Here is a 19110-nt window from a genome sequence, read left to right as displayed (position 1 = left end):
TGTACTCCTTTTAAGCTAATCCCTTCAGGCCTCGTCCACTTTTGAAAGTTGTACTGGAATAACTGTCAATGAGGGGTGCTATTTTATTTTTTTAAAACCACCATAGCTATACTCTTATAAACACTAATGTGGACACAGTTATACTGATACAGAAATGCCACTTCCTGTACCAGTATAAGCACCTTTGTACTGGCATACCTGTGTCCATACTCAGTGGTGATGGGATTTGTTCTACATAACTGTACCACTTTAACTATGACAGGTTTCAGAGTAACAGCCGTGTTAGTCTGTATCCGCAAAAAGAAGAACAGGAGTACTTGTGGCACCTTAGAGACTAACAAATTTATTAGAGCATAAGCTTTCGTGGACTACAGCCCACTTCTTCTGATGCAGAAGTGGGCTGTAGTCCACGAAAGCTTATGCTCTAATAAATTTGTTAGTCTCTAAGGTGCCACAAGTACTCCTGTTCTTCTTTTCACTTTAACTATATTAGTATAACTTATGTGTAGACAACAGCTTGGTCTCTTTGTCCCTTGTCCACAGTCTCACTCTTTCTTCTATATCCCTGGGCTTGAAACCTTTCTTAACAGCTATTAATTCAAAGACTAAGGGCTAGTCTAAAGCCGTGGCAGCGCTTTAACGTGCCTTGTGTGATCGTGGCGCAGCTCTGGGAGAGAGCTCTCCCAGCACTCTTAAAAACAAAACAAAACAAAAAAAACGACCTCAACGAGGGGCACAGCTCCCAACGCTAAGCACTGTTTACACTGGCGCTTTACAGGGCTGCAGCTTGCTGCGCTCAGGGGTGGTTTTTCATCCTGAGCGAGAAAGTTGCAGCGTTGTTAATTGCCAGTGTAGACAAGCCCTAAGTCCTTATGTACATGCACAAGTTGCAGCATTTAAAATAAAATGTTTTTTAAACTGATTAACTTAAACTTATGCAAAAGACACTGTGGATGCTCTTATTTTGGCATAAATGAGGTTTATTTCTTTTTAGTTATTGACTCAAGGTAAACAAAAGACAGCTTGATTTTAAACCAAAAGAAGTGGCCATACAGCTTTTGTATCAGTTTTATTTAATCAATTAAAAAAATTAAATGGTGCAACTTTTTTGGGTAGATAAAGCCTAAGCCTACTACAGTAGAACCTCAGAGTTACAAACACCTTGGGAATGGAGGTTGTTCGTAACTCTGAACAAAACATTATGGTTGTTCTTTCAAAAGTTTACATCTGAACATTGATTTAATACAGCTTTGAAACTTTACTATGCAGAAGAAAAATGCTGCTTTTAACCATCTTAATTTAAATGAAGCAAACACAGAAACAGTTTCCTTACCTTGTGAAATCTTTTTTAAACTTTTTTTTTTTAGTATGTTTAACACAGTACACTATTGTATTTGCTTTCTTTTTTGTCTTTGCTGCTGCCAGATTGTGTACTTCCGGTTCCAAATGATGTGTGTGGTTGATTGGTCAGTTTGTAGTTCTGGTGTTCATAACTCTGAGGTTCTGCTGTACTGTGGATGGAAATATACCTGCAAAGCTGGGTCTCTAAAGACAGTGCCATTTTACTTTGCATTGACATGTCTTTTCTCTTTCATCAGTAAATCAACTTCCTCCCCAGGCTAATCAGTATTAACCACCCACAAGTAAAATCAGTTATGATGTTTTCCTCTCTATCACATACAACTCGAATTAATCCATCCTGGACTCCATCCTAAATAAAACAAAATTGAGTTATTTATCCTAACTACACCCCAGAATAAATTAATTCTGTGCTTACCCTTATTCATAAATAAGTGAACTGGAAGGAACTCCCACCTTTCCCTATAAATAAAGGAATTGCTAAGCCTCTCTGTTTTTTCTTGGCTCTGCTGTTACTATCCTGGACTCACAGGAAGCTCTCTGCCTCTCCGTTCCATTTTTCCTTATGGACTGTTATCTTACCCAAAGGGGCGCTGAGGTGGGCTAGACAGAAAATTGGGGGGCTGTGTTATCTTCCCAGCAGCTACTGCTGTTTGGCTGCTCAGCTCTAAAGGCAGTACTGCTGCAAGCAGCAGCACAGAAGTAAACGTGGCAATGCCATATTATGCCATCCTTAATTCTTCACCTCCTCAGAGCTGGGTGGCTGGAGAGCAGTGGCTGTGGCCCCCATTCCCACGAGAACCCCAGTTCCCTTCATACCCACCCAGCACTCAGAAGAACTCCAGTGCTTCTCGCACCCCATATACCTCTGCCAACTTGTCCCCTCCCCCTGCTCTCTAAAAAAAGCCCCGCATATCCTAGACCCACATCCGCAGCCCATCATATATCCCAGAATCCTAGGTCTCTTAAGATGCCACACCTACAGCCCCTACACATGCACCCTGCCCATATCCAGATCCCTTCCCCCGACTCTGACAGCTTCTATGCTCCCTTGGACCGGCCATAACTTCTCCTCCTCCCCCAGCACCTGTTACCGCAGGTACCTTTAGCCATAGCCCCGAGAGTGGAGCCAAACCTAGCCCAAAAATGTCCTGGCAGGAGGTGGGGAATCCCTCTGACAGCCTTCACAGAGACTCGGTGTAGCTAACTGCTCCAAAGAGAGACACCTAGCTTCTCTCCGCTGCCTGAATGGCCCACCTCCTATTGCACTTGAGCTGTTCAAGTCAGTGTGGCTTCCTCCCAGGAAGGGTGTTTAAAAGTGCGCCCCCTGGTTGCTAATATGCCTGTGCGAAGAGCAATAGGCTCTGTGAGTGGAGGCCAGACCAGGAGCTCAACCTGCTTTGCAAGATTGCACCACATGGGTGAGAGTCCTGGATCCTTTGCCATATCCTCAGGCACTCCCCAGCCACTGTGAGTGTTTCAAGTAGGTTGTATGTATCAGCCCTTATAACTGCCAGCAGCAGTAGAAAAGTAAGGGTGGTAATATCATATCATGCCACCCTTACTTCTGCGTAAAGTTTGACCTTTGTGCGGGGAGAGGTGGCAATGGGGCGGGGATGGCAAAGGAAAATTTTGGAGTGGCTATAGCCCTTGCAAGTCCCCCACCCTCAGTGTTGCCCCTGTTGCAGTATAAAACAAGAGAGTTGATCTCTGTGGTACTCTGAACACTAACCTTTTAGACATTTTTAAGTTAAATGACGTCCAGAAAAAAGCTAACAGACACTGCTCTCTAGCCACCCAGTACTGAAGGCAGAGAAGAGAGCAGCGGTTGCTGGCCAGGCATCTAGCTGTGAAGGGAGAAAGAAAGAAAATGTGGTCACTGGTTGCAGATGACAGGTAGTCACTCTTCAGTTTCTTCACAGCTAAATTATAGGGGAAAAAGTTCCATGGCCTCTGCAACAAGTTGCTTGTGAAAGATGGTCTCTCTTCTGAAGTGGTCACTAAGGCAGGTTTTACTATACTGTGGCATGGTCTGCATACAGAAGAGAAGGTTCTTCAAGTAGTGTCTCTATGGGTGGTCCGCTGTAGGTGTGTTTGTATCCTGCACTGCTGATCAGAGAACATTGGTAGCAGTTTCCGTTAAGCCTGCACATGTGCTGTCTCTCCTCATGTCTTGCCATGAGGCTAGTCAGTATGCACAGGCTAACCCCCCTCAGTTCCTTCTCAACCACCCTTGGCTAGAGACAGAGCCATTCACAGTCCATTACGACCATTGCTTTCGATTTTGCATTTCTGTAGTTAGTTAGCCTCCTAGTACTTAGTGTAGTTATAGTGATAGTTTTTTCCCTTCCCCCAACGGGGTATGCCTGGTTCATGGGGCTTCAAGAAGTGCCTTTCTTGCAAAGAGGCAATCCCTGTTGCAGACAAACACTTCCAGTGCATACACTTGGGGAAGGTCACATTCAGCAAAAGTGTGGTTTCTGCCAGCAACTCAGGCCCAGGTCTTGTAAGGATAGAGAGGTCAGATAGAAGATCATGTTAATGGGGGCGGCTCTCTGATCCTCTCTGGATCCTTGCCACAAGTTACCTGGCAGACGTGAGTCTTTCCCACAGCCCTCAACATCTAAATGCTGTTGGTTGAAGAAACAAGCCACTGACCCCTCTCGTAAATAGTTGAAAAAGAGAGCAGGAAGTCCCCATAGTGAGCCTTGAGATAGCCACAAACTGTCTCCAGCACGCTCGGTTTCCTTGGTACCGTTAGCACTGCAACAATCCCAGCCTGGTATCCACGGCTTGCGGAAATCTACAATGGCAGGTACCATTGACAAGTCTACAAACCTGATGGGCATGGGCACAGAGTCAATGGTGCTGCGGGATAAGGACAGGAATAAGCACTCTGCTAAGAAGGCATTGCTGGGTCCGCGATTCTCCAACAGTACAGTCATTGACGCCTTATCCAGCACCAGAGCAACTGGTACGGGCAAGATCCTCATCACTCCCCCACCTCTCCAGTACCGTTAACGGCACCGAGTCAGTCAGTACTGCCAGTATTCTAACACTCAAGAGACCTTTGTATATCAGATGTACTGAAGTCTCCTCTTCTCGGTACCGGCTCTACCCTGCCATGCTCCCCTGCTCTCTAGTGAAGGTTTAGATAGCGAACTGGAGGAGGTGGCGTCACAGTACTCCTCCCAAGCCCTTACGGTGCCCACTATCAACAGAGTCCCCAGGCTCGAATGGCCCCACCACTGCTATCTTGGTACAGCCACCCATGGGCACCACCACTGAGCTCTGTGCCGCCACCCCCCCCCCCCCCAGTGGCCATACTGGTACTCTTGGGCTGCATATAGCCACCAGGTCTCTCGAGCTTCTAGCCCCACCCAAGAACCCTTGAAGTGCACCACTTCTGTCTCAGTATCCAGAGTTTCAGAACCTCCAGAAGAAATGGTGGAGGAACAAGAGGGCAATGTTGAGAAAGAGGTGACCCTGTCATGCCTCCCTGGATGAGGCAGTCATGCCTCCCCCACCATCTCTGGCGGATGACTTTTGCCTCTTCCAGGACCTGGCAGAGAGTGGCAGACACTCCAGATACTGCTAGAAGAAGTCGAGGGCACCCACCATCATCATCTCCTTGACATACTCCATCCCCTGCCTCAAAAATTGTCCTACCCATTAATGAGATAATTCTGGACCCTGCAAAAACCATCACCATCGGTGTCACCTACCTGAGAGCAGGCAGACAAAAAAATATGTCCCAGTGAGAGACTGAATTCCTCTTCTACTACCCTTCACCCAACTCCATTGTGGTGGACACTATTAATTCCCACAGCCGTCCATAACAGATGAGGTCCACTGCCTATGATAGGGACTGGAAGTGCTTGCACCTTTTGGGGAGGAAGGCATACTCCTTGGCCATGCTTCAGTTTCAAATTGCCAGTTCCCAAGCCCTGATGGCAAAATACAACTATGTAAACTATTAGAAACTGAACGATTTTATCGAGCAGCTGCCTGAGTCGCATTGCAACCAATTTAAGGCTATCATCCCAGAGGGACAGTTAGCGGCCAAGACAATGCTACAATCTGCCCTCGATGCAGCTGACACGGTGGCCAGGTCCATCTCCATGTCTGGGTGATGTGACATGCATCATGGCTTCATCTGTCAGGCTTCCCGAAAGAGGTGCAGTCGACTGTTGAGGAACTTCCCTTAGTGCCTTCAAAGCTCTTTGCAGAGAAGAGTGATGGCTCTTGTCACACACTGAAGGATTCTAGTGCCATTCGCTGTTCACTGGGCATCTGCATGCCAGGACAAAAGAGAAAATTTAGTCAGCAGCCCCAGCACAAACCACACAACTCCCAATACATGGTTTAGCATTACTATGAGCCACAAAGAGAGAGAGACATTTTTGTGGCATAAACCATCTGACCTTCAATCTTCCTCATCCCAGCTGTCCATGTCCAAGCACCAATTTTGACATGTTGGTTGAGGCGTCGATAGACCACTCCCCCTCCCCCGCCAACCTCGACAGCTGACCACTACTATCCACCCATTTGGGCAGCGTTCCACAGCACTTAGGAGCACATAATATCAGACCAATGGGTCTTAAAAATGGTTCTCAATGGGTACTCTATTCATTTTACCTCCCTCCCTCCTCCATCACACCATGTCTTCAGGAACCCTTCTCATGAGAATTTACTATGACAAGAGGTAGATCATCTCCTCTAGTTAGGAGCCCCAGATCCTTAAGTGGCCCCCTCAAGGATCTGGGGGGAGGGATAGCTCAGTGGTTTGAGCATTGGCCTGCTAAACCCAGGGTTGTGAGTTCAGTCCTTGAGGGGGCTACTTGGGGATCTGGGACAAAATCAGTATTTGGTCCTGCTAGTGAAGGCGGGGCTGGACTCGATGACCTTTCAGGGTCCCTTCCAGTTCTAGGAAATAGGTATATCTCTATATATTACTAGGAGCCATAGAACCAGTACTTCAACGTCTATGAGGCAAAGGGTTCTACTCAGCACTTACTTCAGGTGGCTCCTGGAAGTGGCCGGTACCACCCTCTGGCTTGAAGGTGGCCAGGTGGCTCTCCGCACTGCCCCAGTCCACAGGCGCCACCCTCGCAGCTCCTATTGTCCGCGGTTCCCAGCCAATGGGAGCTACAGAACTGGCACTCTGGGCGAGGGCAGCATGTAGAGTCTCCATGGCCTGGCTGCCCCTGTGCTTACGGCCGCAGGGACATGCCGCTGCTTCCAGGAGCGACATGGAGTTAGGGCAGGCAGGGAGCCTACCTTAGCACTGCTACACTGCTGACCAGACTTTTGATGGCCCCCATTAAATGGCGGTGCTGACTGGAGCTGCCAGGGTCCTTTTTCGACTGGGTGTTCCAGTCGAAAAATGGACACCTGGCAACCCTATAATTTGGATGTAAGTTGAGGTTGGAAGAGCATGAATCTGGTGGCAGCCAAGGTGTCTGAGTACCAGAAGGCCTGCTGATGCATCTGAACAATTTATAAATCCACCTGTATTTTTGCAAAGCTCCCATGCTTACTTACCAGTAACCACAGTTCAAAAATATAAATAAAAAATATATAAATATAAATAATAATCACTGGCCCCATCTTGAGTAGTTTGCTCTATAATTATGCTTGTTATGTATGAGGAATTACTTATTTACCTAGTTCATAGCAGTTTGGCATAAATTATAAGAAACAAATGAGTCAGCATAATTAAATCAACATAAGAGCTGAATATTATCTTTCAGAAAGCCTTTGACAAGGTCCCTCACCAAAGACTCTTAAGCAAAGTAAGCTGTCATGGGATAAGAGGAAAGGTCCTTTCATGGATCAGTAACTGGTTAAAAGATAAGAAACAAAGGGTAGGAATAAATGGTCATTTTTTAGAATTGAGAGAGCTAAATAGTGGTGTCCCCCAGGGCTCTCTACTGGGACCAGTACTGTTCAACATATTCATAAATGATCTGGAAAAAGGGGTAAATAATGAGGTGGGAAAATTTGCAGATGATACAAAACTACTCAGGATAGTTAAGTTCAAAGCAGACTGCAAAGAGTTACAAAGGGATCTCTCAAAACGGGTGACTGGGTAACACAATGGCAGATGAAATTCAGTGTTGATAAATGCAGAATAATGCACTTTGGAAAACGTAATCCCAACTATACATATAAAGTGGTGGTTCAAAATTAGCTGTTATCACTCAAAGAGATCTTGGTGTCACTGGATAGCTCTATGAAAACATCCACTCAATGTGCAGCAGCAGTCAAGAAAGCTAACAGAATGTTGGGAATCATCAAGAAAGGGATAGATAATAAAACAGAAAATCTCAGATTGCCTCTATATAAATCCATGGTACACCCACACCTTGATTACTGCATGTAGATGTGGTTTCCCCATCTCAAAAAAGATGTACTGAAATTGGAAAAGGGCAACAAACATGATTAGGGGTTTGGAACAGCTTCCATATGAGGAGCAATTAATAAGACTGTGACTTTTCAGCTTGGAAAAGAGACGACGAAGGGGGGGATATGATAGGAATCTATTAAAAACGTGATTGGTGTGGAGAAAGTAAATAAGTTTTATTTACTTCTCATAACACAAGAACTAGGGGTCACCAAATGAAATTAATAGGCAGCAGGTTTAAAGCAAACAAAAGGAAGCATTTCTTCACACAATGCACAGTCAACCTGTGGAACTCCTTGCCAGAGGATGTTGTAACGGCGAAGACTATAACAGGGTTAAAAAAAGAACTAGATAAGTTCATGGAGGATAGGTTCATCAATGGCTATTATCCAGGATGGGCAGGGATGGTGTCCCTAGCCTCTGTTTGCCAGAAGCTGGGAATGGGTGACAAGGGATGGATCACTTGATGATTACCTGTTCTCTTCATTCCCTCTGAAACACTTGGCGCTGGCCACTATTGGAGGACAGGATACTGGGCTAGATGGATCTAGTATGGCCATTCTTATCTTTGTTTACTAATAATGCAGTATTGGAATGACACTGGAATATAATAAGACTAATGGATGGCTATTGGCTCCTTTTTTTCCACAAAAGAAAAAAAAGAAAATTCAGTTTGGTCAATTCTTAGTAGCGTGATATAAAAATGAATATCTTTGGAATCCTTTGTCTAAGTCTACTTCCTCATCAGTCAGTTTGATCTTAGATTTAAGGTTTAAATGACTTAGTTTTACTCTCCAAATATTAATGATTTGTCTTAGTTATTTAGACTAGCCTTCAAATACAGTTCATTTTTTCAGCTTGCTTTTTCTATACAGAAGGAAATGTTTGTATCTGATGACAAAATTTTCAATCTGTTTATCAGTGTTCATCTGCAACCCAAGCTCTAAAATCTTTTGATTGTTTAAATGTGCTCCCTGAAGGAGTGACAAATTGTGACTTAAACAGAACACTTTCTGCTTACAGAATATCTCCAGAGCCATTTGGTGGATTGGGACAGTGACATCTTTAGCACTTTCTGTTGTCTGAATCTTCAGATTTTGCTTACTTGGCGTCCTTTTGACACTTGGAGACAATTGACTTGAATTAATGACTAACCAGACTTCCATGGGATCTGCCAAACTGATTTGGTATCTCCACCCCCATTCCCCTGGATAAAAATGCTCACGTTGGCATTCTTTTCTAGGGACAAGGAGTGGGAGGGGCTATTCTTTGCTTATCTTGCAGTAGTTGAAAGCTGGTTCTGCTAATAAAGGTAGAACTAACGTAAAAGTGTTTAGTTGGCATGTGCAACCTAGATACAAAACTGAGCATAGGAACTGTAGGCCATGCTTTAAACCTTTTGTGTAGTAATTTTGTTTTGATTTGTGATAGTTTGAAAATTAGCAATAATACCGTATATTTTAAAAGGCATGGTATTAATCTTTAACACGTACATAACTATTGCAAGCACAAAGTAGCTAAAATGGGGATTTTCTTTCTATTTTATAAAAGCATCTTTTGGAGAGAAAATCCTGTGGAGATGTCATTTTTAAAATTTATTTTAAAGCCCCTTCAAAATATCAGTTTTATTTAATATGCATTCTATACACTTAAGTGAGGCTAAATCATTTTGTTTTAAAGTTCTCTTCATTGTACAAACAAACCAAAACAACCTCCATATAAACCCTGTAGCTAATATAACAATATAACTAATTTTGAAAGGATTCTGTTACTAGTGGTGGTGGGAAGGTATATTTGTAATCCGTTGTTACAGGTGTAGTTCTAGTATTTCACTTTGCAAACACTTCATGGAGACTCAATTTAACTGCCTTGCAACTTCAGTTTTGTACTTCATTTCTGTAGTCAAATATTAGTCCTAAACAGCTTTCAAGCTCTTTTTTGGATGGGAAAGGAGAGAAGAAACTGAATAGGAGAGGGCTTGGGGGGGAAAAAATGTTGAATGTTTGGTATCCTCAGATATTTTGTGCACATGTGTGGGTTTTTTTTCTTTTCTTTTCTTTTTTTTTTTAAATCTGTTTTCTTTCTGGAACAGCCTTCCAAGGGGAGTAGTGGGGGATAAAAACCCCTCAGTTTAGCTTGATAAATTTATGGAGGGGGATGGTATGATGAGACGGCCTACAATGGCAGGTAGCTGATCTGTGATAGCTAGCATCAAATATCTCCAATGGCTGGCGATGGGACACTATATGAAGAGGGCTCTTGGTACTACAGGGAATACTTTCATAGGTGTCTGGCTGGTGGGTATTTTCCACATGCTCAGGGTCTAACTAATTGCTATATTTGGATTTGGGAAGGAATTTCCCCTTGGGTCAGATTGGCAGAGACAGTGGTTTTTTTTTTTTTTTTTTTTTAAATCTTTCTTTGCAGCATGGGTGGGCCCCAGCTGTGTGCTAATTGGGCTGCGGGTTGAGAACCGCTGGACTAGACAATCATGATGGTCCCTTCTGGCCTTAAAGTTTGAGTGTACATGTTGTACGAAGATTGTGGATATTTTGTGGTGCACTTAGAACAGTTTTCTATGGCATAGTCAGGAGTTTGACTTGTGCCTCTCAATTCTAGTGAATTAAAGAGTTTCATGGCATTCTTTTAATATATATATATATATATATATATATATATATATATATATATATATATATGATGTGTTTAAAGGTTTTTTTAAGTTTGTCCTTTATAATAAAAATAAAAATGAAAAAATGTGCCTAATAAAAACATCTATCTGAAACCATCTTAAAACTCTTATCACAATTAAAGGTGAAGGGGTTGGGGGGGAAGAGATTAGCTTTTAATACTCTGGTTGAGTTTTTTGATAGCTGTGAAATTACCCAATGAAACCTACATATTTTTACAAAAGGTTCTATTTGATAAATCTTCTTTATCTGGTCAGTGGGAGCATTTAATATTTTCTTGTTAAACTTAAGAGCATTTCTATTTTATCTTTAGACCACTTCTAATGTATTGTTATAGACAATAAAATAAACATTTGTGTAAATACAACTATTTATTTTGAATGCAGAGCCAGTTAAACTTTGATGCAGAGTTCATTAGTTGTGTTCCATGAATACAAACATTTTAATTGACTTCTCATGCTACCATATATAAACACTTGTGACTAAATGTGATAAGATACCTAGACCCCAGTGGATGTCACTGAAGAGCACTCTCTTCTTGACAAGTCAGATATGGCACATGAGCTTTGCATTTTTAACCAATTTGCTGTAGATGTTGGGTCTGTTATGGCTTGGGGCCTAATTTACATGGCAATAGTATCGGTAATTATCTGTTTGCATGGGATTTATTAATATGAATGTTCAGTCTTTTCTGTTTTTGTAAACTTTTATGATTAGTGCCCTACCAAATTCGTGGCCATGAAAAACGTGTCATGGACCATGAAATCTGGTCTCCCCTCGTGAAATCTGTTTTTTTGTGTGTTTACCCTATACAGACGCTCCCCGACTTATGCGTAACTCGAATTTTGCGTAAGTCGGAAACGTATTCTGACCATTGCACAAAACAACAACAACTTCCCCCCCCCCCCATTTCTTGTTTCCAGAACTTTTTCTGTAAGCTCGGATTGGCGTACGTCGGGTTTACGTAACTCGGGGAGTGTCTGAACTATCGTTTTCACAGAGAACAGTGTTTCTCAAAGTGGGGGGTCCTTACCCAAAGTGAGGTTGTGGGGAGGGGCATCTCAAGGTTATTTGGGGCGGTCACAGTATTGCCACCCTTATTTCTGTGCTGCCTTCAGAGCTGGACGGCCGGAGAGTAGTGGCTGTTGGCTGAGCGCCCAGCTCTGAAGGCAGCAGCACAGAAGTAAGAGTGGCAATACCATACCATACCATACCATCCTTCTGTGCTACTGCTGGCGGTGGATCTGCCTTTAGAGCTGGGCTCCCGGCCAGCAGCTACTGCTCTCCGGCCACCCAGCTCTGAAGGTAGCGCTGTCACCAGCACAGAAGTAAGAGAAGCAGTACTGCAACCCTCCCTACAATAATCTTGCGACCCCCCCCCCTCCCTCCCACAACTCCTTTTTGGGTCAGGACCCCTTGTCATAACTATAAAGGGAAGGGTAACATCCCTCCTGTGTACAGTACTATAAAATCCCTCCTGGACAGAGACTCCAAAATCCTTTTACCTGTAAAGGGTTAAGAAGCTCAGGTAACTTGGCTGACACCTGATCCAAAGGACCAATAAAGGGACAAGATACTTTCAAATCTTGGTGGGGGGAAGGCTTTTGTTTGTGCTCTTTGTTTTGGTTGTTGTTCGCTCTTGGGACTGAGAGGGACCAGACATCAATCCAGGTTCTCCAAATCTTTCTGAACAAGTCTCTCATATTTCAAACTTGTAAGTAAACAGCCAGGCAAGGCGTGTTAGTTTTTATCTTTGTTTTCTCAACTTGTAAATGTATCTTTTTGCTAGAGTGTTTATCTCTGTTTGCTGTAACTTTGAACCTAAGGCTAGAGGGGATTCCTCTGGGCTCTTTAAGTTTGATTACCCTGTAAAGTTAGTTTCCATCCTGATTTTACAGAGATGATTTTTACCTTTTTTTTTTTAAATTAAAAGCCTTCTTTTTAAGAACCTGATTGATTTTTCCTTATTTTTAGATCCAAGGGGGTTAGATCTTGATCCACCAGGAGTTGGTGGGAGAGAGGAGGGGGGATGGTTAATTTCTCCTTGTTTTAAGATCCAAGGGGTTTGGATCTGTATTCACCAGGGGATTGGTGAAGAGTCTCTCAAGGCTACCCAGGGAAGGGAATTAGCACTTTGGGAGTGGTGGCAGCGGACCAGATCTAAGCTGGTAGTTAAGCTTAGAAGTTTCATGCAGGCCCCCACATTTGTACCCTAAAGTTCAGAGTGGGGAAGCAGCCTTGACACCCCTACAATTACAACACTGTGAAATTTCAGATTTAAATATCTGAAATCCATGAAATTTAAGATTTTTAAAATCCTATGACTGTGAAATTGACCAACATGGACTGTTAATTTGGTAGGGCCCTATTTATGATATAAAAACTGTTCTTTAATCTTTCATCATTATTGATGAACAAGTCACATACTTTGAAGAGAGAGGAATTCTGCCAAACTTTGGATGCCTCTCAGCAAAAAGAGTATTTAAACAATAAAATTTGTCTTGAGAAAATTCTATATAAGCACTGCTTTTCTAAATCATTAATCTCTAGTGATGCAAAAACCTGCAAAATATCACTATCAATACTTCATTTCATATCCAGCTATCTTGACTAGAAAAACTGACCTTTTCCAACCCTGCTGGGTTTTTATAGCCATCCATATGTGTTGGTGTAATCTTACCAAGAGAGGAAATAACCTGCTGTAATATTTGGTCTAAATAATGTGTTTATAAATGGTCTAATTGTAGGTATTTTATAATAAGCATTATAAAGAAGTTTATTCAAAAGGATGCATATGTTTTGCAGAGCAGAAGAATACACTTAGTGTGGTCACTTTTAGCTGCTGTTGCAAGGGAAGGTATAAGGAAAAATGAATAGTATACCTTATTTCCCTTTGATGTTTGAGAGAATAGCAGTCTGTGTGCTTTAAAAAATTTTTTTTTGTACAGTATGCTACCCAAGACATGCATTGCCACATGGGAAGCAACAAAGCTTCCATGATGTTTTCTGTAAACTACCAGCACTTAGACTTCAGTAATACCTTTTTTTTCTGGCTTTGCTTTAATTACCTTGCACACCCTGCTTCTTGTAATTAAGATCAAAGCATTTGTGTAGTTACGCTGTGGAATTTACTTCCATCTGGTTACTTTTTATCAGATACTTTAATGGTATTCTCAATTAAACTTTGATTTGCATATTGTTAAAGTAGCTGTATAGATGTTGAAAGTGACCAATATAGTTTGGCTCTAGAGTGGAGTCTTGATGTATGTAGTTCTGAGTGCATAAAGCTGCAATGTGGTCTGGTAAATGTTGCTAGACTTAACATTGATTTTTTTTGGGTGGGGTGGGATAGAGAGGAAAATAAAAGGACTTGGACTCTTGAGATTTTTTTTTTTTAATTCTCATGAGCATTGAAAATATTTTTTTTCTTTTTCAGTTGTGTCAAGGTAGAGGAGCACCATGCTGTTGATATTGATCTGTACCACTGTCCCAACTGTGCAGTTCTGCATGGACTATCCTTAAGTAAGTACTGAATGCTCAAACAAAGGGTGTAAATGACTATGGATATTCTTTCCCCAACCTGGAACTGGAAAAAATTGTTTGGAAGGACACTCAAAATGTAACAGGCTATTTATGGCTAATTCTAAGTTTTAAAAAATAGTCTGGGGAGGTTCACATGATGCATGGCAGCAGATAACTTGGGTTAGAGCACCTACAGACTTTTTTTCCTAACTGTCATTATCCCATAAAAATGTAAACCACAACTAAAGATCAAACACAGAGTAATTTAACCGAATATTTGGATTGTGACTGGAGTCTGAAGAAAACAAAATTGAGTTGTAGGTGGGAGAGGATGGTAGTCACTTTTTAAGTGACTTGAGTGTAGGCAATGATGGTGCATCATTCTTCTCATGCTTCATTGGACACTGGTGAAAATAGCAGGGAAGTGAAAACTGAAAAAATCCTAAAGGACCACACTATAAAAACAAGGAGCTCTTATTCAAGTGATTGCTCATGTCCATTCCATTGTAGGGTGTGTGCTTGCCACACACACCAGTGCCGGAAGCTTTTCCCTCAGAGATATTTGTAGGGGACTGGCTCTGGTACTGGAGTGGTGCGTGTATGTAGTGGTAAGAGGGGTGCCGTCAGCTCCCCCCTCCCTCAGTTCCTTTTTACCACCTGTGATGATGCTTGAACATCTCCTTGCCTCGGCAAGTTTATGTCTCTCAGCTGTGTCTAGTTGTGAACCTTTTGTATACAGTTGTTAAAAACTTGTATAGTATTATAGTTCCAGTAGTGTTAGAGTTAGTAACAGTTGATTAGTCCTGGACAGAACTTAGTCTAGGGATGGGTCATGTCCTGGTCCCTGGGGTTCAAGCCTTGTGACTGCTGCAAGAAACCTATGCCAGTCAGTGATCCCCATGAAAGCTACCTAAAGTGCTTGGGGGAACCCACATGAGCGAGTGTCTCATCTGTAAGAGCTTCAGGCCACAAATGAAAAAGGAGTGGGACATTCGTCTTTGAGCGCTCCTTATGGAGTCAGCTCTCATACTGGCATCGGAGCCGACTAGATCGGACTCTGCTCTGAGCACTGCAGCCTCGGTGTGGAATGCGCCACCGGCACCAACCTCAGACCGGAGCTGATCCCATCCCCAGTACCGGCTAAAAAGCAAAGAAATGTTGGGAAAGGGCATTTCCTGTGTCCTATAAAGGGAAGGAGAGAGCCGGAGGAGAGCAAAGACCCACGAGGGGCAGCTCTTTTGCCGTGGACTGTGGCCAGGCTCCGGCACCTATTGAGCTGTCAAGTTCCCTTCGATCCCCGGAAAGCAGCAGAGGCACTCGGCACCTGGTGGTGCTGTCCATGCCGGAGGTCTTTCAGGTCGCTACAGACATATTGTCCCTTCTGGTGCTGTCCACACCAGCTACTGAGGTGTCAAATTCAAGGGGAAAACCTGCCCTGGGACCCATCCAGCAGTTTGTCAGTGCAGGGGTTGCCCCACCAGCGCTCACCTGAGTAGTACCACCAGCCCCCCGATGCGGGTCGGCTTACCTGCCAGAGTTCCCGGCATGGTTCCCCCGGTCTGTAGGCAGCGTTCACTGGGATCCCGGCATTGATCGTCGGCTGTCTGGAGCAGCCCCTTGGAGGCGTGTTGCCAGTCCCCAGAGCCCCAGCACCCAGAGTGTCTGGATCTCCAGTTTGCCGGATCCCCACGGGTGCGTTGATGGCATCCAAGACGTTGATCCTCTCACTCCCAGTCCAGGGGGTGGCACCGTTCTCATAGCATGAAGCGTCAATCATGGCACCAAGAGACATGGTCCTGGTACAGCTCCCCAGCAGAGGTCCGCAGAGAGAGCCGACGGGAACAGGGTAGACAGGCAACATCAGTCCCATTCTGGTCTCCCAGACAAGCCTCCCCTTCCTAGGGCTCTGAAAACGAGAAGTAAGACCTGCCCGCAGGCCAAGGCCACCCGCCGGTGCATTGGCATTTCCTTCTGGGCCCCCAGGGGCTGCATGGCTCCAGGGCCAGTGGCCAATCCCTGACACCTGTGGAACCCCTGGTCATGGCCAACTCCTGACACCTGTGGAATCCCGGGGCATTTCCCCAACCATTGCAGGGGCATTGATTGGTCTCGGGAGCATCGGAAAGACGGTCGTCCACAGTCTCCCGCCCACCTCCGACTTGGAAGCGGAGTTAGAGAAAGCTCCCCAGGGACAGCCAGCTCCAATCGAGGCTTCCCTGGCAGAGGCAGTGGAGTTACTACGCCTATCTATACCTGCCTCCTTCTCATCTTCACCCGACGAGGCGATAGCAGGGCCCTCTCACACGGTCCCTCAGGATGACATAAAGGCCCACCAGGAGCTTTTGAAGAGGGTGGTATTGAATCTCGGGATGGAAGTCGAGTTGCTGGTGGAGCCTTCAGACTCCCTGTTCAATGTGCTGAGTGCAGCAGCCCCCTTGAAGGTGGCATTACCAGTACGTGAGGGAGTTGTGAAACTGATCGAAGCCCTTTGGGAAACCCCCTCCTCCCTGCCCCCCATCTCTCAGCTGGCAGAGCGGGAGTACTATGTCTCTGCTAAGGGGTTTGAATACCAGTACATACCCGCTGCCTCAAGCTCGCTCTCAGCGTCAGCAGCCAATGAGCATAATAGACAAGGCTAACTGGGATCAACCCCTAAGAATAAGGAGGCAAAGAAGCTCGATCTTTTTGGTATAAAGATTTATTCTATGGCCAGCCTCCACCTAAGAGTGTCCAAACATCAGGCCCTACTTGGTTCTCTTGGAGAGCAGAAAGCCTTCCAACAGAATGACTTACCTGGCAAAGTGGAAGCATTTCACCTGCTGGTGTCAGAGCAGGATATCTCCCCTACCCAGTTGTCCTTGCAGTCCATCCTGGATTACCTGCTTCACTTGAAGCACCAGGGCCTTGCCTTTTCCTCGATCAAGGTGCACCTGGCAGCCATATTGTCTTTCCATCCCCGTGTCCAGGGTAGATCTCTACTCTCACATTAGGAGATGATCAGGTTCCTGAAAAGCCTTGAAAGACGTTTTCTACTGATCCGGGGCCCAGTTCTCCAATGGGACCTTAACCTGGTCCTCTCCAGTCTCACGGGTCCATTGTATTCCTTGTAGCTATTACTTCAGCGAGGTGAGTGTCTGAGAATAAAGCCCTCACTCCGGAGCCCCTGTATATGGTGTTCTACAAGGACAAGGTTCAGCTGTGGCCCCATCCGGCCTTCCTGCCAAAGTTGGTGTCACACTTCCATGTCAACCAGAATATCTTCCTCCCAGTGTTCTGTCAAAAGCCTCACCCAACCAATGAGGAGAAACGCTTGCACATTCTAGATGTCAGGCATTCCCTGGCTTTAAATTTGGAGTACACCAACCCCTTCTGCAGATCGGCTCAGTTCTTTTTTTTTTTTTGTGATTGCTGACAGGATGAAAGGCCTTCTGGTGTCCTCTGAGGATTTCAAACTGGATCACCACCTGCATCCGCACTTGTTACGAGTTGGTGCAGGCTGTGCCTCCACTGATAGTGAAGGCTCACTCTACTAGGGCTCAGAAATCTTTGGCTGCCTTCCTGGTGAATGTCCCTATCCAGAACATCTGCAGGGCTGCAATGTGGTCTTCAGGACACACATTCACCACGCGTTACGCCATTACCCAGCAGGCCAGAGATGATGCTGGATTTGGCAGAGCTGTGTTGCAATTGACACATCCATGAACTCCTGCCTGCCTCAAGAGGTACTGCTTGGGAGTCACCTACAATGGAATGGACATGAGCAATCACTCGAAGAAAAAACGGTTACTAACCTTTCATAACTGTTGTTCTTTGAGATGTGTTGCTCATGTCCATTCCAAGACCCTCCCTCCTTCTCCTCTGTTGGAGTTCCGGGAAGAAGTGTGTGTGTGTGGGGGAGTTAGCGGCACTCCTTATACTGGCGCATATGCGAGTCACTTCAGAGGACGCCAGAGCCAGTCCCCTACAGATACCACTGAGGGGAAAAACTTCTGTCCCCGGTGCATGTGGCGAGCACACGTCTACAATGGAATGGACATGAGCAATACATCTCAAAGAACAACAGTTACGAAAGGGTAGTAACCATTTTTTGTCAAGTCTCTAATACTTGGAAATTGGGAAGGACTGGAGATTAATTTCTAGTTTCAAATCCTGAAGAAGCCAGCAATTGAAAGAACAGCTTGGCAGGTTCTATGTCTTTTCTTTCTTCCATGAACAGCAGGCCTCACACAAAGGGCAGTCCAAAGAAATCTGAGAGCTGCAACTTCAATGGGGATTTATCTGTGATGGGTTTCCTCCAGGGTGCCACCTGGAACTGGGGTACCACTGAGCCCCCTGATCCACCAGCCTGGGCTCCCTATACACTGTATTGCTGTGACTAGCCTGCCAATCCCTCAGGCTCCAGCACACATACAGGTAGGGACACACCCACGCAGGTTCTTTAACCAGCCCCTGCATGGGGGCACAGCTAAGGCACCTCCCAGTTTCTAAGGCATGCACCCCACTCTGGAGTGTAAATCCAAAATTATACCATCTTGCGCTGCACAGAGAACTGTACAGCATAAGCTCATGATACTCACCCCCTCCCTCAATGTGCAGAAGGATATGCAACTGCTCTCCACCCCAAGTTATGACTTCACACACTGGTTTTAGACAAAGCAAAAATAAGTTTAACTACGGAAGATAGATCTTAAGTGATCATAAGGGATAGCAAACAGATCAAAGCAGATTACCTAGCAAACAAAACATGCAAACTAAGCTTAATATACTAAAGAGATTGGATATGAGTAGCAAATTCTTACTCTAAATGATGATTCGAGCAGGCTGCAAAAATTCTTCAGAGGACAGCTGTATTTGCTTACAGCTTAAAACCCCAGGTGTTGCTTTCACAGGGTCCAGCACTTCCTCCCAGTTCAGTCCTTGTTCAAGTGTTTCCAGGAGTCTCTTTGGGCAGGAAGTTTGTGAAAAACCTCGATGATATCACTCCCCTGTGTTAAATAGCTTTTACATATGGTGGGAATCCTGTATCTCCAAGCTTCGTTCCCATGCTAGTCAGTGGAAAAACACTGGTATTCCAAGATGGCGTCCAGTACCAGGTGACCTGGTCACCTGCCCCTGTAGTGTCCTAGCAGCCAT

General features: G+C 44.6%; 1 protein-coding gene across 1 annotated transcript in view; it reads left to right on the top strand.

Annotated features, from left to right (window-relative positions):
- KDM7A (lysine demethylase 7A) overlaps positions 1-19110 on the top strand; it is a 98529-nt gene that overhangs the window by 12812 nt on the left and 66607 nt on the right. The window contains exon 2 of the mRNA XM_065581954.1: positions 13892-13977. Coding sequence (XP_065438026.1) covers positions 13892-13977 — 86 coding nt within the window. The remainder of the gene's footprint in view (positions 1-13891; positions 13978-19110) is intronic.

Source organism: Chrysemys picta, chromosome 1 (assembly GCF_011386835.1).
Source record: "Chrysemys picta bellii isolate R12L10 chromosome 1, ASM1138683v2, whole genome shotgun sequence".
In the NCBI taxonomy this organism is placed as follows: domain Eukaryota; kingdom Metazoa; phylum Chordata; order Testudines; family Emydidae; genus Chrysemys; species Chrysemys picta.
The sequence above is the reverse complement of the archived record's forward strand: the minus strand, read 5'-3'. Positions and strand labels throughout refer to the sequence as shown.